Source organism: Anastrepha obliqua, chromosome 2, assembly GCF_027943255.1.
Source record: "Anastrepha obliqua isolate idAnaObli1 chromosome 2, idAnaObli1_1.0, whole genome shotgun sequence".
NCBI lineage: Eukaryota > Metazoa > Arthropoda > Insecta > Diptera > Tephritidae > Anastrepha > Anastrepha obliqua.
In genome coordinates, this window is record NC_072893.1 from 90,002,175 (window position 1) to 90,026,773 (window position 24,599).

General features: G+C 32.5%; 1 protein-coding gene across 1 annotated transcript in view; it reads right to left on the reverse strand.

Annotated features, from left to right (window-relative positions):
* LOC129238265 (uncharacterized) overlaps nucleotides 1-24,599 on the reverse strand; it is a 193,372-nt gene that overhangs the window by 16,195 nt on the left and 152,578 nt on the right. The window contains exons 14-16 of the mRNA XM_054873303.1: nucleotides 21,023-21,122; nucleotides 1,450-1,611; nucleotides 1,251-1,312 (exon numbers count right to left, since the gene is read on the reverse strand). Coding sequence (XP_054729278.1) covers nucleotides 1,251-1,312; nucleotides 1,450-1,611; nucleotides 21,023-21,122 — 324 coding nt within the window. The remainder of the gene's footprint in view (nucleotides 1-1,250; nucleotides 1,313-1,449; nucleotides 1,612-21,022; nucleotides 21,123-24,599) is intronic.

Sequence of the window (24,599 nt, forward strand, 5' to 3'; positions counted from 1 at the left end):
CGATGGTAAAAAAATAAGTTAACACAAATTGATGTCTAATAATAAAACCAGTTTTAAAATTTCGATAATAAAAAACATGAATCGATAAACAATTAATCGAATAAAAGTCGAAAGCAAAGGATTAGTCGATAAAAATCAATAAGTTGGTTAAATGGACAATCAATTAAAAAGTCGATAACAAAAACCATCGATAAAAATACAATCGAATGACAATGAATAAGATTAGAAATAACGATTAGTCGATAAAAAAACAATAAATTTATAAATAGACACTAAAATATTCGTCGATGATAAAAAAATAAGTTAACACAAATAGATGTCGAATAATAAAACCAGTTTTAAAATAATCGATAATAAAAGCCATAAATCGATACATAATTAATCAAATCCAAATCGATAGGAAAGGATTAGTCGATAAAAAGCAACTGATATGAATAGACCATCGCTTCTGTTATGTGTGATTTAACAATAATTCATTATCCTTTATACCAATTGCTTCCCAGCCGCAGTTTGCCATATTCCAAGAAATGCCCATTTTGAAATTTTCAGATTTGAACCAAATGTTTTTTAATTTTTATATGTTTATCTTAAATTAATTTCCTTTTTGCATTTCGAGTGGAATGTCCGCTATACATTTAAAATACTCCTCGCTCCAAGAGTTTTGTTGTGGGGCTACTTTTTCAATTAATTAAATCATTTGAAGAAGTCAAAATCAATGTTGTGTTGCATTAAAAAAAACTGTAAGCGAAAATTTGAAGCGCATTTAATCACAATAAGTAAATAGACTAGACTAGGCTAAAGTTTAGTAAGTAAATCGAAACTGACAAAACATTGAATGCGACGAAATTTATGTTTGTTTTAAACGGCACGACAAGCACTAACTAACTGTCAGTTATGTATTTTAGTAGATATGTATGCAAGTACGAGTACAAGTATTTATTAGAAGTTACAACATATGGATGTATTTGTATGTAGTTAGTACATGACGCATTTAATTAAGAGTATTATTATTGTTATTATTATTGCAACTAACAACACTAATCAGGGCTGAGCACAATTAGGTGGAACGTCAACAAGTATGTAGTTACATATATGTGTAAATATGTATTAGCTTAAATAGGTAGATAAGTAGGTAAATGTTAGTAAATATTTATTTAAATAGTTGTGCGACAAATGCATTTATTTAAGTGTGAGTTTAAATGTAGTTGTAATTGTAGAGGTGTTGGAAAACATGGAGATTCGGTACATACCAGAATGGGCTTGATCATCGTCACCGCCGCCAGTATAACGGCGGCCATGTATGCTTTTATCCCTGATATGTAAAAAAATGGAAAAACGAAAAAAGCAAGAGAAAATGTTTACATGCATACATACAAAGTCACGTATGTATATTTTGGGCTACACTGCTGTTGTAATTAGAGCTCATAAGTGGCATGAATATTTGCCTACCTGAAGCCTGCCTGATTGGCATACACCAACTTGCTGGAACCATCCAGTGAAACCTCCTCAACCGAGTGATGATTAGCGGCAGTGGCTGCGGCGCTGGCATAGCCCTTGGCGATGGGCTTTTTCGAATATGGCGGATCGTACTTGAGTGTAGTGGTTTTGCGTCTATTCCAAGATGTGAAGCGTTATTATAATTACCATAACCATCATCATTGGCGTTGTCGTCATCATCGTCATCCCATCGCAAGCAGCCACATATGCACATCCATTGAACCATTTATTTCATTTTATTATAGTTTTAATTATGCATTAATATGCATTTTGAATTTTAAATAATTTAATTTTATTTAGTTTGAAATTTGAATAAAAGTTTTTCCCATTTCATATTTGTATAGTTTTTTCATTAATTTTAGGGATTTGGTTTAGTTGGTTTTGAGTTGTTTTTGTTCAAATATTAATGCCATAATTTATTTGGTTATTATGTAGTTTTTTTTTGATTGGTTGATTGATTGTTTGGTTTGTAGGTGATGCGATGATGTTGATTTAATTTGCAAAATTAACAGTTTTTGGGTTTGTCGAGTGGTAACATATGTACATAGGTATGTACGTTTTATTTTTGGTTTGTGGTTGTATGAAAAATTTGAACAATAATAAAAAGTGAGCTTCATTAAAATCAATCATTCATTTTGATATTTTGGTTCATCCCAGTCAATAGTATGTATGTACGTATTATATGTGGTAGGTATTTATATGTGTAGGTATGTAGATAGGTGTGTATGTAGATACGAGTAAATACATGTGTTTACTAAGTACAATATTGCATATAAAAAATGCTGTTAGTTAATTACAAAAAAAAAAAAAAATTTAAATCATAAAATAATAAGAGTGCGCCAGTTAGTAGATTAATAATTGCAAGAATTCACAAATCAAAGTAATGAATTGGCATAACTATCGACACATACTAAAAGCCAAAGCGGAAAAAATAATTAATACAATTTTGAAATGACTTAAAATTCTCGTAAAAAATTAAAAGATGTTGCTTGACTGCAAATAAAAAAGTACCTATTACCTATCACTATTTCATTATTCACAAGTGGTTACAGTAGATACAAATAAATTTTCAATTTTCATGTTAAAGGATTCAAAACTCGAATTTTATCGTATTTAATTCCTAAAATTGGGCATTTGAATATTCAAATTTTAAATATTCGCATATAAATTTTGAGTATCCGTTACTTGTTCCGATAGTTTTTCTCACACATGAGAAAATGGACTCGTGTGCGATACGGAAACTCAATTGTAGTTATGTGGTAAGCATTTTTAGCGAAGTTAAAGAATGATATGAAGGAAATTTTAAAATGTTTTTTTTCTCATAATTATTTACTTTAAAATATATGAAAAATGTCAATTGCAAATTTAATCCTTCATTGCCCTTGAAAAAATATTCATAAGAAACATGAAAGAACATGAGAAAAAGTCCGAGTTCACATTTACTCCTTTCATACCATGTAAAAATGTCCTTTACAGTTTTTCTTTTTAATATCCTTCAAATAAATTTCGTCAAAATTATGAAAGAAAATTAGAAGCCCTTTGTGCTCCCAATTAAAACATATGAAATTAAAAATATCTTTAGACATTTTTATTCAGTGATATTTAGTGTCCTTCAAACATATTCATAAAATAATAATAAAAAATAAAATTTGAAAACCCATGGTCCTTCCTTAAAGGTGGTGGCACTAGACCAACAACAACGTTTTGTACATTTGATTGTCACGTCAAAGTATTGGAAAAGTAGAAAACAACAAATTAATTCGCCTTGTTTGATTCTGGGGTGACAACCACATGAATACGGTGAAAGGAAAAAAACAATCAGCTGGTTTACCTATACCACCTTTAATAGATTCGCCTTGAGAAAACCTTTGTGCACACAATTATCTTTTTTAAACGTGTGAGAAATGACATCCTGAGTGTGGATACAAGTCGAGTACTAAGTACTAAAGCACATATTTCATTCTATCGAGAAGAAACTTTATAAACATAACTTTGGGCAGGTTTTAGTTAAAATAATCATGCTGGTTTACTAATTCCTCGCAGAAATATCATGAAAATCTTGAAGAAGGATACAAATTTCGAAAAGCATCTTTTACATAATTAAAAACGAATATTTGTGAGCAAAAACTATTTTAGAAGTTTCTTCATAATCATCTTCCATATTGGTGTTCATATGTTCTTAAGATATAATTATGTGCGAGTTTTTTTAGATCTTTTTGAACAAATCTTTGCGTTTTCTAGAAAAACTATAAACCCAGATTCACTACAATTAAGTTTTAGTAACGTACGCGAACAGATCTCCTCATATATATGATATGTTATATGAAATCAAATAAAATTTCAATATGAGTAAAAGATATTTTTACTATTACTTTTTTACTATTATGCTCTCTGCAACTTGACGATCGAGAGCTAAAAATAAATGCAGCGTATTGCAGTGTAAGAGATTTTTATTTCAGCGACAATTTTTAAAATATTTATTGGTCCAAATTTAATGCAGGTCTTGATTTTTTTGCAGCTTTTCAATAAAATCAATAGTAGCATAAAAATATATTTGTTCAAACTAAATACTAAGCGCATCGCTCGCAAAATAATCTAAAATATGGAAATATTTCAATACTAGAGCGGTTTTACTAGTTCGCGTATGTCATAAGCTAGTTAGCTCTGCAGTTATATTCTAATTACTAGGCGAACGTGTTGAAAAGCAAAAAATACGAATCGCTGCTTACTTACAGGCGAAGAGAATATTGTATTAAGCGCAACTCCGTTAGAAATAATGCATTAACCCATCAGCCTGGGCTCTCTTGATTCTACCTTATTGCATAATGCTATGCCACGTTCTATTTCTAACACAAAGATGTGTCAGTATTAGAAAGTTGAGTAATTGAATAGAAACAATGAATGTGAATTTGGGCATAAAATAAAACGTCTCACTAATGAGCGTTTTCCCTCAAAATTGACGGAGGGCATCTCATAACAGATATGTAAAATTTTATGAGTAGCTGTTTTAGAGATTTTATATCTCTGTTCAGTATATTTTCTGAAAAGTTTAAAGTTCATAAAATTATTACTCCTCATGAGTATAGAAAACCCATTAAATTTTCTATCTCAACTTACCAAGCTCAACTTCTGCGACTCTGAGAGGAAAAGAAGAAGTATTAAAACCAGCAATATGTCAGTGCCACTCAAATAACCTGCTAAGAGGTTACCAAACGAAAAGGCTCAAATATCTTGTAAGTTCTTTAAGAATAAATTAAGAGATCTTTTACGGCTATTCTAACTAAGTGGTTGTTGCTGGCTTAGAATCCATCCGTACAATGTTCGCATACGACCGAAGATCTCTTCGCTTTTGTATTAGAATTCTAAAAGCGGGGAGCAGAAGTTTTTCAATGCGCTGCCACCTCGAGGAGACGTAAGAAGTACTTTATCTCGTCATGGCTAGAATGACATTCCATACATTTACAAATAATTCATATCTATCCAGACTTTTTTGAGTAGGGAGATATAAAAAAAGTACTGGAAATAATAAAAAACCGAAATGAAAGTTTCAACTGTCAACTAAATAAGTATCTATATTTGCAAACAGATTGCAAAACCGAAACAGATCTAATATAGTGTTGCGTGTTTTGGAATACCAAAACTTTCTATTAAATAACAGGTAACACTTCCAGTTTATCAGGAAGAGCGCACACAAGGTACAAACAGGAACACCAAATAATAGTTGTAACGAATGAAACAAAAAAGTCAGGGAAAAAAAGAGGTTGTCTATACAGTCGGTTTACTGACGATAGTTTAACGTGATAACGTCATAAGAAAATACTGATTGAATGGTTGCATTTTTCAAAAGAAAATTTTAATTTTATTTGTTTGTTAGATATTTTGTATGGATATAGAGAATGAGTCAACATTAACATAACATAATATACTTTAACATAACATAACATAACATAACATAACATAACATAACATAACATAACATAACATAACATAACATAACATAACATAACATAACATAACATAACATAACATAACATAACATAACATAACATAACATAACATAACATAACATAACATAACATAACATAACATAACATAACATAACATAACATAACATAACATAACATAACATAACATAACATAACATAACATAACATAACATAACATAACATAACATAACATAACATAACATAACATAACATAACATAACATAACATAACATAACATAACATAACATAACATAACATAACATAACATAACATAACATAACATAACATAACATAACATAACATAACATAACATGCCGTTCAAGCAAGGTAACGACGCATGAGCAAGATAACGACGCATTTTTTGGTGCGTGCAGCCGGCTACATAGAATTATAAGGCGTTATCACGTCAAAAAATAATAACATTAAAACAACAGGTATTATTAACAAACTTGGTTTTATTTAAAATTCTTCAAGTAAATCAAATTAATAATAATCAATAAGAAGGCATATGCAAATACAAAAACGTGAATTTATATATGTACATATACGCATATACATACACATATACGCTCACTTAAGTAGGAGAGAGCAAGATGTCGAACGTTGCCGTTCGTTTGCTTTGTTTGCTTTGTCGTTCGCTCCGCGCTTTCGCTTGCAGTTCATTCAAGGTAACGGCAATGAGCAAGGTAACGGCAATGAGCAAGGTAACGACACATTTTTTCGTGCGTGCAGCCTGTTAAATCGAATTATAAGACGTTATCACGTCAAAATATTGCTGTAGACAAAAGTTGTATTATGCCTTTGAGGTACCCAGAACTTTCTGTCTTTTATCTTATTTTTTTAATCCAACACAAGAAATTAACTATAATTTTTTTTTCAAGTAAAATAAATTTTAAATAAAAACAAAATTCAAAAACAACTTTGTTATAAAACTCACCTTTTTTACAAAAATCATAACTGGTTGGGTCCCTGTTTTTAAGAATCAACAGATGACAGAAAATAGTTAGTTATAAGTAAGAAGTGGGAAGTCAAAAAGGGCTTTCGGAAAAGAATTTGGCCCTGGCGGTCTATCTGGCGGATCTGAACTCATTTAGTAATAGGACCGAGTTATTTAAGTTTACAGGAAGTTAGGTCAAGAGCGAGGTCAGAACTACCCCTAAAATTGTATCCCAACGAGCCATCTAATCTAGGCGTGCCATAATACACGACAAATGCACCAGCAGTCACTATAATTTATTTCGGTTTACGAGTATATAACAAAAGAGATAGTTAGCGAATCATGTACACGGCACTACTGCTAGACTAGACCAGCCGGGAAAAAGGCTGAAGAAAGTCTATTCTTGAAATGCGTTGATTTGGAACATAATGGTGTCTGCTATTGACCAACCAAGCTTACTAAAATCACCAGTTAAAATGTTACTCTAGTGAAAATATATTTAATTGCATGGAATGTCGATAGCTGTCAGCACAGCAAACAGAAAATCTCACAAAGAAGTGTCCGAGATGAGAAAACGCACCGAACCCTTGCGGCTCATATTTCATTTTGGAAATGGAAAACACTTCAAAACACGCCGATATTTTTTTTATTTACACTCTTGTAGCTGGTATTCTACCTCTATTAAATGCGTAAATCAATTAATAAAATGTTGCTAGGATATGCCAATGTGAAATGTATGCTACTGCTCTCGCACACACAATCGATATGTCACGTCTACAACGAAAAGATCGGCCCGCGTTAGTTGGAGATACGTACAGTCTTTGTCAGAAGAATAGAACCGTTTTTTTCTCATAACTTCAAGATATATTTCGTTCTGCTCTCTGCTGCGTAATAGTCCCATTCAAGGGCTACGACGCCAGTGCTAACCAACCAAACAAAAATGAGTGAGAATTATGCGAAGCGTTTTGAGGCGGTATTTTTATGCACGCATTCGAAAGGGTCGAAATTATCTTACGCCGCGGCTGCAAAAGTAATTAAAAAATCAAAAAAGTTTGTTGTAATGTGGAATCAGCGGTGTACAGAAATGTTGATGACTTTTCCGAGCGCGGTTTGAAGCGAGTGACGACAAAAAAGATCCTGATCGTCCAACTTTCTCAACAGAACCGTTCTTTGTGACTACCTCAAGCACTATCAGTTCTTGCTAAAAAGTGAATTTATGTGTGTATCAACACCACCGTCGATTGGAGGAAGACGAACATATAGAAGGCAAACACCGTCCGTCCCACATCATCAAAACACATTGAGAAACACCTAAACAAGAAAATGGCGTCAAAGTATTGGAGTGACCTTAACAGTCCCCAGACGCCAACCCCATTGAAAATGTGTGGGGATCTATGAAAATGCATCTTGCCGGAAAACCAGTCCATGATTTAAAGCAACTCGTGCGTCAAGTGCACAAAATCTAGTCCTGTTTGTCGGCGAGCTACGCAGAAAAGCTGGTTTAAAGCATGGAAAAGATGCCAAGCTATACTCGACAACGATGAAAACTACACGGTTTATTGAGTAATTGCGAGTCGTAGTTTTGTAAATACTTTCATGTAAAAAATTTAAATATATATCTTTTATACTTCATAAATAAACGCGGCTCCTTTTTTCTGACACAGACTGTAGATATAAAAAAATGATATCAATATCATATCAAAATGATACATTTTCGAACTTTTATATTTTTGCTTAGTTTCTACTTTTATATCATTCAATGCCGCAGCTCGATCATTTATTAAGTATAACATATATGGAATATTCCCTGGCCTGTCTTTGGAAACAGAGAGGATTTAAGGCGACACTATGTATTATATAGGCGGCCGCCGTAGCCGAATGGGTTGGTGCGTGTCTACCATTCGGAATTCACAAAGAGAAGGTCGGTTCGAATCTCGGTGAAAACACCAAAATGAAGAAAAACATTTTTCTAATAGCGTTCGCTCCTCGGCAGGCAATGGCAAACCTCCGAGTGTATTTCTGCCATGAAAAAGCTCCTCATAAAAATATCTGCCGTTCGGAGTCGGCTTGAAACTGTAGGTACCTCCATTTGTGGAACAACATCAAGACGCACACCACAAATAGGAGGAGGAGCTCGGCCAAACACCCAAAAAGGGTGTACGCGCCAATTATATATATATATATATATATATGTATTATATAAAAAAAAGTTCCTACTGTTATAAAAATATAATTAATATTTAGAGCAAATTAGCAATAATCAGAATCGCCAACCTTTTTAGGAAACTTAAAAATAAAATTCATAAAATTTCTAAACTTTTTCTGTACTTTTTTTGCCTTTCAAATATGTAGTACTGTAGTTTCTAATTAATAATTTAATAAATAATTCCAGTTAGTAATTTAGAAGGCCTTACCTCTATGCGATAGCCCTACGCATTTTCCTTACCGAAGAAAAAAAAACATGAACGGGCGTACGTAGAAAATGTAAAATGTGCGAGTCACGCAACGAAAACTCTTATAACTTTTAAATTTTCAATAATTCGAATTTACAAGCACTGCATACCGGAAGAAATGTCAGAAAACTCTGGTAACAAAATTTGAAATGTTTTGGACGCCCACTTTTTGCGAAGTGTGCGACTTTGATTTCACTGTTTTCAGTGTTTTCTGACTATAAACTGCATAAAAAACTGTTCTATAAACAATACGAAAAAAGTAATCACTGTCACAGCACTGCTGTATGATTTGCATTGTCACTCACTGCAATTATTTGGAAAATTTAAGACCATCCAACTGCAGCATGGAATTTAATTCCTTTTCTCTAATTGAGCCCTGAATTTTGAACAATTTTGAATGCTTATGCCTTGCACTAATTGCTCGCTATAAAATTCTCTTACACATTCATTTACAAGTATTTATAATAAATCTGGCAATGACAACTGAAAATATTGATCTAATGAAATTCTGCAAAATCTAAAACCAAACGCTTGTTTATACCTGGGGAAAATGAATTGAAATATTTCGTTTTTGATTTCCAAGTTTGGCAAGTGGTATGAGCGATTTATTTTTTTTGTGGATTTCAGATAGGTTTTTCATGTTGTTATTGTTATTATTATTTTTTGTTTTTATTTTATGCAAAAGTATATATAAATATAAAGTAATCATTTATTGTTGTGTAAAAATATGCGTATGCACGTTATGACAATTGTTATTGTGTTATCGTTGTTATTGTCATTATTTATCACATAGTAAATATATAAATATACGTATTCACACACGTATTTATATATATTCATTTATTCGAAGGCAATTTTTTTTCATTTTATTGTTCACATTGTAATTGATGAGACCATCAAGTCGGTTGGTTAGTTGGTTGGTTGTATTTGTTGATTATTTGTAAGTTACAGCGTTGTTATTGTAGTTGTTGGTAGTGTTGAAGTTGTGAAGTAAAGTTAGATTGGATTGGGTAAGATGGTTGTTATTAGTTTTACGGTTGGTTGGTTGGTTAGTTGGTTAGGTGGAGTTTGAGTTTGTATACAGGGTGGGTCGTTTTACAGGCGATGTTTGATGTTGTAGTTAAAGAGTAGTAGTTGCATTTATAGCATTAAGTGTTGTTATTGTTGTAATTTGTTGATTAAAGGTTATTGTGATTTATTTTGTATGAATTATTTCAAGTTTGTAGTTTCAAAAAAAAAAAAAAAAAATTTTTTTGTGTGTTGTTTGGGATCAGGGAAAATGTTCATACATCGATATACAAACAAATGTGACATGTGTAACATTTTTGCCACCACACACTTGTTTGTACATCTTGTACGATGTTCTGTTAGTAATGCGTTAGCACATTACGGTACTAATTTCTATGGCTCAGTAGAAAGCACCACCATAACTCAAAACGACAGTCTATATTTATTCTTTCAATGCTCTAATCTGATTCTGATTTGCTTTAACTCGTTTCTTCAAATTGTTTTTTAGTTCTTCTGTTTTTTTGCTTAAGGGATTTAAGAAAACACATTTGAGTAGCCGTCGCCAGATATCACCGACACTAACACACTTTCATGTGTCTACACATATGTAAAGACATAGCTAGAAAGCAACAACACTCGACTTGTTATACGAGTACATATGTATGCATTTTAAGTATGGAATGCGTGTGTGTGCTAGTGACCTTGTGCGGCTCCAATTGCTTTTCTTGCATCCCTTCTTTTGCACAAAGCAACGTATAAATAATAATTTTGTAAGTGGGTGTTTAACTGCTTGTCAAATGTCTAAGTGCGTGTGTGTGTGCTTTCTGTCTTGTGTTTGCATTTTTGTGTTACTGTTTTGCATTTAATACTTTTTTTCTCTCTGAGTTCACTTTTTCTTGTGTGCTGTTGTTGTTGTAGACATCGAGACAAATATACTACACTCAATCACTTAATGAATATATTATACATTGTATTTACATATATACACACACATAGCAATACAAGTTCTCTATACAAAACGTGCTGTGAACCGAACCGAACCAAAAAACCAAATAAAAAAAAAACAAAAAAAAGCAAATTGGTAAATACTAAAATTGACTGACTGTTTAAAATCTTGAATTTAATTTCATTTTTAATCTTAATTTAGCTCCCCGGTCCAACTAAACACGAACAACAACTACTTGTATTGAAGTAGAATATATCGCTTGCAGAACCCAACACAAACTCAATACGCGTGCGAAATTCAAGATCAACAAAAATAAAATAAAATAATAAAAAAATATTTGACACAAATTCACGTAAACTAGAACACTAAGCCAAGTCATTCGAATTGCGGAGTCAGGTACTTACCGGCGGAGCACGAAACGGTTTATATCGTTAATTTTCTTACAAAACAAGGACTTGAATAAAAAGCTTTTACAGGGAAGTAATCTGGAGTATTGATTAGTTGAATTTTTGAACATAGTTTGAATTTTTAGACAATTTTAGATTTCTTAATCTTCCTGTAAAGGATATATTTTTATATTAAAAAAGTTTTGTTTTCGTATTTCAAAATTTTGTTATTTACTTTTATTTTATTTTATATTTTTATGCTTAAGACGGAACTTTTTACAGCATTTCCAACTCAAAACTTTTATTATTGTTGCTTCTTGTTTATAGTACGAACAGTGAGCCATAGACTTAAATGCGTATCTCAGATTCGGTTACCCTAAATCTCCCAATACTTGTCCACACATTTCAAGTATCCAAATTATTCAGCACCTGAGAGTTCTTCATACGAATCTCCTTCAGAGCGAACGGGAAAACGATTTAGTGTGAATAGATTTAAATCGCACAATAGGAAGTGGGAAATACTTGCTTGGAGCTCTTACTTTACATGCGCTACCGATTTGCTTGAGCATTGCAAGCCAAACTTGCAGCAATAAAATAGGCTTATTAAGTGCTATTCGGGAAAACATTGATCATCCTATTTTATTGCTGCAAGTTTGGCTTGCAATGCTCACTATAATTATAATTATATTCACGAATAGTCAGACGAGCATTAGATGACTCCACTACAGTAGAACTGCACCGAGAAAAGCAATCACATGCAGACGAGCTCTAAATGCATTAGGCTGTACATATAATGTGGATAACTGCACATTGAGATATACCAAAACGAATTGATGAGGAAGTAAGTCTCCCTATTCGGAAATCAAAACCTCTCACAAGTCGGGCAAACCACTAGCTAAAGTTGGTAGGTACAATTCACTTGTGGATCCACTCAATATATCTGGCTTAAAATGGAAAAGATGGGATCTGATTATTTGACCTATTTCATTTAGAATACCTTTGGCCACTTGCTTTCGAATGCGAATTACTCTTGCCGCATCTGCCGTAGTGACAAAGAAATCGAAACCGCCTCTAAGTCTGGCTTGCTTTGACGATACCATGGATCTTCTCCTTTCTAGTGACCATCAGTTCATCGAACATACATAACTTTTCAAGGTTTACTAAGTTTGTAGAATGGTTGTGATTCTATGTAGGAGTATTGGAAAGCGCAGTAGGTGTTTTTGAAATATTACCACAATCAGACCACTGAGTTTAGATGTAGATATGATCTGAATAAGAATAAGAAGGCAGCCACAATTGCCGAACTTAATCCAACCTTTATGCATACTCTGTTCATTCAAAATGCAATAAAAGATTCCATATGTTCGTAGTAAGAAAAACTAGCTTTTTATAATGGACCAATAATGCTAATCAAGGGCGGCCGCCGTAGCCGAATGGGTTGCAACAGGAGTTCAGAGAGAACGTAGGTTCGAATCTCGGTGAAACACCAAAATGAAGAAAAAGTTTTTCTAATAGCGGTCACACCTCGGCAGGCAATGTCAAACCTTCGAGTGCATTTCTGCCATTTAAAAGCTTTACATGAAAAACTATCGCCGACTCAGCAGCCTAAAATTCTAGGTCCCTCCATGTGTGGAAAAACATCAAGACCCACACCAAATACCTAAAAAGTGCCAATTATATATCTATATATATATAACCCTAAAATGGGTTTACTGAACTAACTAGTTTGGGTGTTCAAGAGCCTTGAGAGCCGTTTCATAATTCAATCAAGAATGAATGAAGAAGAATCTTTGAATGCGTTTTTTCAAAAGTTGTGCATTTACAGCGGGTTGTTATGATAACCCAAGAAATAATAAATCTTTTGGCTTGAATTTTTCATAAAACAAGTAAAAGATATGTTGCTATCATTAGATAGCGAAAAAGATTTTAGCTTGTATAATTTTTTCTAGTAAAAAAAAATTTCTTTTCAAACTTCCTCCTTTTGACGAAATGTTGAAATTTGGAGGGCACCATTTATCAAACGATAACCAAGGTGCTAAAAACCAAACTGATAGGCTTAATCAAGTGGGAACGCAATACTAGACATGAGAGAAGTGAAAGCTTTGTGTCGAGCTGAGATCCTAACTGGAATATATTAAGTTTTGTTTAAGAATAACTGGAAAGATTAGTGATAAAAGCGAATGCTTTTTTCTCAGAGAAACAGGTAGTAAATGTGCATCATTCAGTTTGAAGAAACAAAATTTAACAAGGTCTAAGACTACTTCAATTCATTACCACTTATTTCTCTCATCAGCAGATTTCATAGGCGCGGAAATTAACTAATATTTTTCATTGAAATAGTTTATAATGGCTTCGTATACCATTTTTATTCAGTTGCTCGAAATTCACTGTTTATAAGAAGTTTGGGCTTTCCCTTCGAATGTTGAGATATTCGTTATGGGTAGATTCCACGTTTCCATGGGCTCACGGATGCCAGCTTCGAGAAAGCAAATTGACATCACGATTACTGAATATATGAAGCTACAACAAGGAGGTGGATTGTGGATTTATATCGTTTATTTCAGACTAAAAAAAGTGGGTAACTATAGCCCCATAGCCAAACCCAGTTCTTCTAGCAGCTTTTCCATAAAAGCAACAAAAAAAGATTGTCACTGATGCCAGTTATTGAAAAAAGGCATTCAAAAAGCCACTTTCTGAACAGTAGAGGCAATGCAGTACTCACTTTGGAAATACGTTTTTACCATGTTGAAATATTATTCATACAAAATGCGACTCATTATGTAGCATGAAGATGTGGGACTGAGTTCTGGCCACTATTTTTGTGCGCGAGAAAAATATGAATTTCATGAGATTTGCAAATAAGCCAGCTCACACATTAGTCAGATTCGGTTTTGCGATACATCACAATACGAATTTTAAAAGTTACTCCAAAACAGCTTCCCCGTAGCAAAGGCAATCAATCCAGGTATTTTCGTTTATATCGTATGCAATATTTTTGCTACGGCGCTGTATTAAATTTCTTTTATATTAGATATAGAAATTGTATATTTAATTTAGTAATAGAAATAAGTATTGTAACAGAAGTTTGTAAAGTCTAATATTGTCTTTGATTGGTAATTATGTGCACTTTGCATTCCGCGACTAAACGATAGCATATCGACATTGCAATCAGTTTTGACTATTGTTTTCGTTGTTGTGCAAAATGATGTTTCACTGTCTAACAGAAGCCATATAAATTTAATTTTCAAATTTTATATACAAATTTTAAAAATTCCACAAACCTTGCTCGCATCCTAATTTACCGGTTTTGTTATTTGTAGAAAAATTATTAGTATGCAATTTCATAGTTTAATAAATTTTAATGCAACAAAGTGCGAGTGTGAAAACGCTAAAAGTGATCGTAATTTTTTCATAATTTTTTTCCTTTGACGATGTTCCGTATTTGTCTTGTTTTTATTGTATAGCAAAAATGCGGCATCCCGTCATACGAAAACCATTGTAAAAAGTAATGGGATATTCCAGCAACTTCAAACTTACAGTTTATTATATTAGAATATAATAAGCTTTAATACTACATATCAAAAATTTCCCTAGAAACTTCAATTAAAATGTATGATGTAAGATTTGTGGTACTTGTCTTATTTCTACGGCCTTTGCTCTTTTAGCACAAAAAAAAAAAAATAATAACATTCAAAAAAAAGGGAAGAAAAGTTTTTAAATCTGCTCAAAATATTAATGTGTTAGCGTTTGTCGCGTGCAAACAACCAAGATATGGAGCGCATAAAGGTCAAAATAAAAATTTCCATAGCTGAAAATATTTTTTTTATTTTTTGAAAGAGTTATTTAAAAACGAAAACGGATGATTTACAAAATGACAAAAATCCCTAGATTGATCATCTTTGCTTTATATTGTACAAACCTGCGTAATCGTTCCAATATTACCACCCTACTCCACTAACTCTATGGTATTCCTACTTTCGTTTTCTGCTAAAACACTACATATGTACGCATTGTAGTTGTTCATAGATGGTATCGTATGCATGTAAGCGGTTAACACTACGGTACCTAATGGCTAACTGTTAATATTTGGTTTTGTTTTTGTATCTTATTTGGTATAGTTATTTATGTAGTAACACGTGCTTGCCACAGCTGACTGACAACTGCAACTATTTATATATATATATATATTTTTTTTTTTTGTATATAGATATGTTTGTATTTTTACTAACATTGGCCATTTAAGAGCGGCACCAAAAAGTAGTAATGAAAAATTTTTTAAGTCACATTTTCTGTTTGAACATTTCGTTTTTATATTCATTGTTTCTCGTGGTAATGTTTTGTAGTAAAGAAGAAAGAAAGTCGAAAAAAAGTAAACTTTTACACAACATTAAGTAAAAATTAAAAAAAAAAATAACAGAATTAAATCATTGCAAAAGAAAGAAACTAAAAAATCTGCGACTGCAGAAGAAAGTCAGTCTTATGTTTACAATTTTTCTTAAATACATATATTTAGATGTTAATGTATGTATTTATGTATTTTTACTCGTATAAGGCGCGCAATTCCTTCGCAATGAAACCCTTTTTGTTGTTGTTGTAATGTCAGTACGCTGAGTTAACGAAAATGTTGCATTGAATTTTGAAGGCTGGTAGCGATTTCGGGTAACGAATTTCGGGATTCAAAAACTTATAAAAAATTTCAATATTCGCATTTGAAATTTTTTTCACGACTACGGGAGGTTTTAGGTGCTACAATTTTCTATCTTTTACTAGTCCAGGTAAAGTTTGTACAAAGAAAATAACGCGCAGTAAAAAAGGAAATATTTAAAAAAGTTGAGAATATAAAATAAAATAAAAATCTTCACTTTAATCAATTATTTTTCTTCTTAAAGATTATTTCTAATATCTCCTATTATAGCCTGAGTTGTGACATTGTTAATACCTTGTTTTTAATTTTTAAAATATTTTAGCGTTACACTTTTCTGCATAAATCTTTTCGTTATTATTATTATTTTTCGATAAGTAAGTAATTGTGAAAATTCAAATTTTTACGCAAATTAAAAATTGAAAAGAAATTACGTACATTTTTTCTCAACACAGCACATTTATGTATTTACATACACTGAGGAACTTGACTGAATTATTTAGAAAATTAAAAGAAAGCTTATAAAAATGTACAAATATACAAAAATCAAGCAAAAATTATTTTCTTCACAACACTATTTACATTTAGAGAAGAAAGTATTAGTTTTGTTTTGTTTTTGTTTTCTTTTAGAAAGAGAAAAGCTTATCAACTGCATTTTGGAATTGAAACTACAACTGAAAAATAGTGGGCGGTAGATTGAAAAGCTGGTCGAATGGGTGTAAATGAATTTTGCTAATAAGTATCTATGTATGCATGTATGAATATGATCTCAGTTGTATGTATGTATGTAAAGATGATTGGACACGAAGTACAGTAGTTATATTGGTTGATGTTAGTTCTTAAATTTTGCGTTGAAGAAATGTGTTTCTAGTAAAGGTTCAAAGGTTTGCGTTACAAAATCGATTAATTCTTAAATTCCTATTAAATAGTCGCTCATCAAGTGATGGTGAAAAGGTTAGAGTTATAGCGTTTAAGTTCATTTCATTTAAGCCAATCTTACTTAAGTGGGGGTAGTTTATATGCTTTTATCATTTTTGAGCATCTCACTTAAGTGATTCTCATATAAGTACTTTAGTCGCTTAATTGCTCTACTCCCTATTATACCCTTATAGGGAATCTCTAAGATTTGCAAGCTTCAAAACATAATTGCGTATTTCTTTAACTCATATGAAATAGTTGTTCACCGACTGATGGTAAAAACAAGTGAAATTAGTTTTCGCCTAATTTAAAAAGTATAGATTCGCTCGATAAAGCGGTCACATTTGACTACATTCGGACTAGTTAGGTCTATCTACTCACGCCGGCTTTGATAATTAGTTATCGAAGCCAGTCAAAGATTAAAATCTTTTGCATTCATTAAATAGGGTGAAGGCTTCTTGGTCATCCAGTGTAATTGAAATATACTGAGATATAAAGGGACTTCCAGGCCACAAAATGTCTTCGTTCTTCTTATATATCATCTATCTATCTAATTTCACTGTATTTTCGTACCTTAAACATTTCCTATCTTAAAACAATTCAAATTCATCTAAGCTTACTTAGGCGCATCAAATTTGTTTGCTAAAAATTGTAGTCTAAAGGTTTTTGAATAACGTCAAAACTGAAAAAATCAGAAACTCGGTCAGTCTACAGCAAACCTTACTGAATTGCAGCCAGAAATTACGTAAATCGTAATGCTACGAGGCATGTGCTTGGCATTAGTCGGTATGCTCACATATCACCATGGAAAGATAAAATTCTTGGATGAAATAGTTACATTTGTATTGCTAAAAACTGTTCCTTCATACAAGGAATAAATTGGAAAAGGGGAAAAATTTGGTTCCAAAATATTTATGTGACAAAATTTATATGACAAGTTGGGTGGTTGCAATTAATGGAGACACAACTGCCTAGTTATACAGTTTGCTTACTTCCAGTCGACTGTTTTTCGTTAGCGCTGTAAGACTAACGTAAAAAGAGAATCTGTAAAAACTGGACTGAATAGCAGGAATTCAAAAGGGAAGAAATGGTTTAGTAGCACTGCTGTGGCGTCTACGTGGGAAACTATATCTGCACATTTATCTTTTCTTCGTGTTATCTGTATAAACTAAACTAAAAGTTTTGTTTACAAATGCAAGATTTTCATTAAGCAATTTATTTAGCTAATTGGCTCCGGCATCGTAAACGTTTTTAAACGATCAATTTAATACACTTTTTTTTGGAAGTGTGGTCTTTGGCAATGCCTATCTATGCCTAAATTATGATAACTAATTTGAATTTGGAGCTTGAAGCCGAAATGTTCGCGTTGTTTTCAGCATTTAAAACTGCTGCAGATATGAAGCAAAAATCCGGCAACAAGAATTGTTCGACACAGATAATATACAGAAACCAAAACAGGCTATCAGAAAATAGATTATAAGTTAACAAGCAGTTTTCTAAACCTATAAGAGGTAGTAACGAGTCAGAAGGTCGATAGATAGGCACTTTGCAATTCGTGAAACAATATTTAAATTTTAGATGCTCGAATCGTGCTGACCATTAACGGGAATGCAATGCTAAAGACACCGTAAAATACCTTATATGTCGGTGCCTAGCATTTTGTAGAACACGACTTGGTCTTTTGGTTGAAAGATATTGTGGACCAGAGAAACGGAAATTTACTAAAATTTGCGAAACAGTATATTAGATGTAGGACTTAAGGAAGGCGCTTGCATAAAATTTATTACTAGCCTAAGAATCAGCTCTAGTCTATGTGAGTTCAGAACTGGGTAGCCAACTAGAGCAGCCAACCTAACTAGCAACCTATTTTCTTTAGAACTCTATCATTTATATAAAACATAGCAACTTTGAAATAGGAGCCTACCTTATACAAAAATTATAATTTGTATCAAGTTGCTTTAAGACATTTCAAAATTCATTGAATTTTAGTATCATATCTATTTCGGTTGAATATTATAAAGGGTGGTTAAATTTCAAGGGCCGATATGGAATGTGAACCACACCTAAAGGTCAAGCTTTTTTTTTCTGCTTCGGACTAATTAAATTTGAACTATGGAAAGACACACAATTGAGCAACGCGTTAAAGTTATTCAGGCTTATTATGAAAACGGGCGTTCAAATCAAAAAGCATATCCCGCACTTCATCTTCAGTGATGAGACACAATTTCACCTCAGTGGATTCGTCAATTAGCAGAATTGCCACATTTGGGCGAATGATAATCCAAGAGTGATTGCCGAAAAACCAATGCACCCACAAAGAATGACTGTTTGGTGTGGTTTATGGGTCGGCGGCATCATTGGGCCGTATTTTTTCCAGAATGAGGCCAGCCAGGCAGTTATTGTGAATAGTGTTCGCTATCGTGAGGTGATAACGAACTTTTTATGGCCCGAATTGGAAGATATGGATGTGGACGATATGTGGTTTCAACAGGATGGTGCCACTTGTCGCACAGCTAACGAAACAATGGCTCTTTGGCACGAAAAATTTGATGGCCGAATAATCTCACGTCGCGGCGATGCCAATTGACCGCCAAGATCATGTGATTTGACACAGTTGGACTTCTTTCTTTGTGGTTATTTGAAAGAAAAGGTGTACGTCAATAACGTCAACAGTTCAAGAGCTAAAGGATGATATAATTCGGCACATTAACGGCATAGAACCTCAATTATGCCTCAGCGTCATCGAAAATTTGGATCATCGGATGGAGGTGTGCCGCCGAGGCCGTAGCGGTCATTTGGCCAATATTTTGTTTCATTCATAATTGAGCCATATCAGTATTACCATAATAAAGAGAAATGATAATAATTTCTTAAAAAAATTGTATTTTATTTAAAATCAACACCGGCCCTTGAAACTTAACCACCCTTTATAATAGACATACGGCTTGAAAAAGTGGTTGTCGATATTTTTTAAGTAGCTAGTGCCAAGTTTCTTTTCTAAAAATTCTAAACAGTCATTCTTTGTACCAAAATTGACTAGTAATGCATCACTAATCGATTTATCTCATCGTACCCAACTTTTAATCTGCTATGTGTACATATCTTTTAACTGCTTTATAGAACCGTTATGTTCGTAAGGTATAACGCATTTTGTCTCTATCAATGCTCCAAAATAATTGGCGCATTTGTTGCACGCCCACATGCAGCCTTCGAGGCTTGAGTGACTCAGAAAGCTCTTGCGACTTACTAAGTAGATTTTCCTGCTTCCGATTGCTATTCTTTAGTATCTACGGGACACGCTTTTGTTGATCAAGGTATTAGTTATTTCGACGTTATGAAATAAAAAAGCTTTTCTTGCCGCAATGGCAGAATATCTTAACTGATGTATTTTCTACAATGTGTAAATAAATATTGTTAGTAAATGACTTTTGTAAGAATTTCAAGAAGCGTTTCATTAGCTCATAAGATTTGTAACGGAATGTTTAGCCCGAATAAACTTTGTGAGCTTAACGTTGAAAAGAAAAAAAGAAACTAAAATAATAATAAGTCAGAAACACATTTCTCAGCAATTGGCCTTCGTGTCCGTTTGATTGCGCTTCGTATATTTGTTGAAAGGTTGTCTGTTTCTGTTGTTGTTGGCAGTGCTTGCATTGCTCTTGCTTAAAAGCTATTTTTGTATTGTTATTGTTGTTAGTATGTGTTTAGTGTTAGTGTTTGTGTGATTTAAACTTAAAAAAATTGTAATTAAAAAATTGAATTATATAGAAGTAAAAAATAAAATTACACTCATATTAAAATTGTTCAAAGCATACACAACCAAATACCAAAAATTAAAATTATTTATATTAAAAACTAAAATAAAATAAAAAAAATAAACTTAAAATTATGTATATACTTAATATATACACATACATATCGTTTTTTATATACTGATAAAAATAAATAAAAAAATAATTTATTAATTATTGTTTCGTAAACAATTTTTTCCTTATTTTTAAAGAGTGTAATTTGTATAGAATAAAGAAAAATATTTTTGTTTTACTGATTTGAAGCATTTCAACATTTACGAAACGCTCTCTAGCAGTTGATTATTCAAATAAAATTAGATTTTCAGAATTTTGGATTTTTAGAATAACTGTTTTGCGTTTGGTATTTTGTTTGATTTTTTTTTTTTTTGATTTAAGTTTTTCATTACTTCTTTTCAACTAACCTCAGACACAGGGAGAAGTTTCTATGTACTACAACTGACCTGTAGCACAGTGCCATCAAGGTGAAAGTAACAAAAACGAACCCAACAACTGACATTAGTACACCGACCAGGAATACTGTATTTGAGCCGTGGTAGTTCTCTATACGAGTGTGAACGATGTTTGTTGTTATTTTGTTTTACGTAAATGTATTTTTTTTTTGGAATTTTTTTTAGTAAGTAATTTTTAGTGTTTTTAGTAAGTATTTAATAATATGTATAGGCAGTGGCAGGATGCAGGAAGAGGGTGAAGTTAAGGTTACCAAGCAGTGTAGTTTGTTGTTGTTTGTTTAAGGTTATTATTTGTTTTTGGTTTTGTGTATCAATGTGAAGTTTAGTGTATAATTATAATTTTGTTGCATTTTTGTCACAAAAATAACACAACCAGTTAAACATCAGTACAGTTTTGGTCAGCAAAGTATTCACAGCGCCGTTTATTGTTGTTTTGGTGTGTGATCCGCAAGCGTAGTGACGATGTTTTGTAGTTTTGTTATTGTTGGCGATGCGACGTTGACGCGCAATTTATATAAAAATAAAGTTTAGAATTTCATTTCATTCGAATAATTTATAATAACTCTTTTTTGTGTTTGTTTTTTTACTAATATGTAGATATATATGTATGTATGTAGCACAAAGGCATAATTCTTAATTTAAACTCTTTTAAAGGAAATACGAGTACATAAATCTGTAGGTGGTGGGGAGAAATGAGCGCGTACTCTTTTTATTTTGCTACATATACTTGTATATATGTAGATATGTGTGTATCATCTATCTATGTATGCTAAATATACGACCACTTTAGATTGGTATTGGTAAGCGCGAATGGTTATGGCTGCATTGCTGGTTGCTGGTTGCTGAATGCTGCTTTTCTCAATGCACAATATTAGCGACAACAACAACACCACCAGCAGCAAAGTCAACTACTATGACAATGGTAATCCCAGAGGACACGAAATGATGTGATGTGATTTTCCTAGGCAATAATGAGTGGGGTGGAGGAGAGGTGGTAGTAAGTAGTATACAGCATGGAGGGGAAGCGTGTAGAGCGTTAGGAGATGCATAATACTTAGAAGGTGGAAAATAGTCCACATCAAATACTCCCTACTACTTCTATATGTATGAATGTACGTGTGAGTAGAAAAGATTTTGAGGGCCGTTATGTTGATTTCGCTGTTTTGCAGAGACTCCGAACTTTTCACATGTACTCGTACTTGTATGTGTGGTGGTTAATATGCCCGGCACGTGCACGAAGTGCCTTTCATGCCTTTTTATTTCTCCTGGTTGATTCTTACAATTTGGCTGGCTTGGATCCAAAAACTTGACGGATGCAGCGGAATGACAATTGCGACGGATGTGGTGCGCTAACGTGTGCGGCATACATAACAGAACAGATATATACGTTTTTGCATACACACTCATACTATGTACTACATACATAGTTCGATGTAACATACTATATGGGTAGTTATGTATGTATGTAGATGACTTTTGAGATTACTTTATTTTGAATATTTTATACTTTAAATAATGTAAATCCATATCAGAATTTATTTCGTACTTATGCATGTATTATAGCAGCAACGCTTTCATAAAAATGCAGACAGGTATACATATTTGTAGAAAAAATAACTTAAGAAGAATGCATTTTTTTGCAAAAAATATTTTTCTTCAATCTGTTTGCGTATTTGGTGTGAACTAGACATTAGCTGTTAAGTGTAAAATAGGAAAAGGAAAATTTGAAAAATAAAAATAAAAATTGAAAAATGTATTTGTTTGTGTAGAGGCATGTGCATGTTTTATGTTTTTTCTTCGTCGATAGGTAGTTAAACGTTTATATCGAAGTTAAAACTTTTTATTTTTAGTTTTTATGGCACTTTAAGCGCCATACGAATTATACACAAATATACATACTTATGTAGTAAAGACAATTACGACATAGGATCAATACATTAATACACATTTGGTCACATCACACATAGTTGATAAGATGTGGAGATAAGATGATAGAAAGTGTGAAGCACAGCAAAGTGTTGCAATGTTGTATGCTATGTATGTATGTGCGAGTATTTCAATAGAAGACTTATGCGATAATATTAGGTACATACATTTGCAAATATCAATAAGTTACAGAGAGATATATTTATATAAATTTTGCTTGCAAATCATTACAATATGCCACAAAGCAAAAATAGCACAAACATGACTGAAAAACAAATACAAAGTGTTAAAACATACAGTTATTTTTAGCTTCCCATTTAACCTTATTAATTTCAGATATATAAATAATAGCAGAGCTTACAGAGCAAATAAGGAAGCTTAAAGCGCTTATTTTGTTTCACAGTATTGTCAACAAAATAATTCTGATACACCAATCAGTCTAAATGCTTTACATATATGCATAGAGTGAGAAAGAAAGCATATAAATAAGTAATTTAAGGAGCTACTATTAAGATAACTCCAAAAGATTCAATTTGAAGGCCGTGCTGTCGTATCTGAAAGCTTGGTAGAGCAAAATGCGAAATATGGGTCCGATAACCAAAAATGTGAAGTACCCATCATTGAACTCAACAAAAAAAAAAAAACTAAAAAAAATTCATGGTAGCTGGAATTAAGGGGGGAGCCTGGTTTATGAGGTCTAAAAATTGCATCTCTTTGCGATTTTTTTTTTAAGGAAATAATTAATTTAGCACTGCAAAATTTTTTCTATCTTTTAATGAACATTTAAAAAGTATAAAAAATTTTTGTACTAGTTAAAATAAGTTGAAAAAAATGTTTAACATAGAAATTAGTAGAGCGCTGCAACGCTGGAGTTTCCAACTAGCGTACAAGATACAGCTCGTAATTATTATCTAAAGCAAAAAATTCAAATGGATTTCTAATTATCATGATTTTTTATTCTAGGTGAACTAAGAAAACTGAGAGAAATTCCAAAATTTCAACTTTTTGGAGGTTTTAAAGAAAAAAATGCCTTTCTATAAAAAAAATTCACTTCAACTTGGTATAAAAATCTTGAAAAATTTTTTTTAATCTATTTTGTTAGTTCAAATAGAAGAGAATTCAATACTGAATGGAACAAGCTATGATTCATTTCAAAAGGTTCATTAGTTTTTTTTTTCATTCATGTACGCCAATTCAAAGAAATCATAAAAATGAAAAGTCGAGAAAAGAAGATAAAGTTTGTACTATAGCTGTCCGGTCACAGCGTAACTACCTAACGCTCGCCTACCTTTGGCTTTGTATCTACGGAAATATTGAGAATTAGGCTCTGTAACTTTGTGTGAATATTCTGAAATACATTAGGAATCGCTTAAAAACGAAAAACCAAAATTGATTTTTTTCACCTTATAAACCAGGCCCCCCCTCAATTATGCATATATCTAAATAAAAAAATAAAAAAGTTAACAAGCCATATACAATTTCATCACACAGGTTACATGTTGTTTCCAAATTGATTCCAATTAGCTTCAATTGTGGTTTACACATGCTTTATATATGCTTTAGGAGCGCTCAAGCCCATAACTGAGCACAGTAGTGGTCATAATCCAGCCAATAGTAGTACTTGTCAGGTACTTATAAAAGT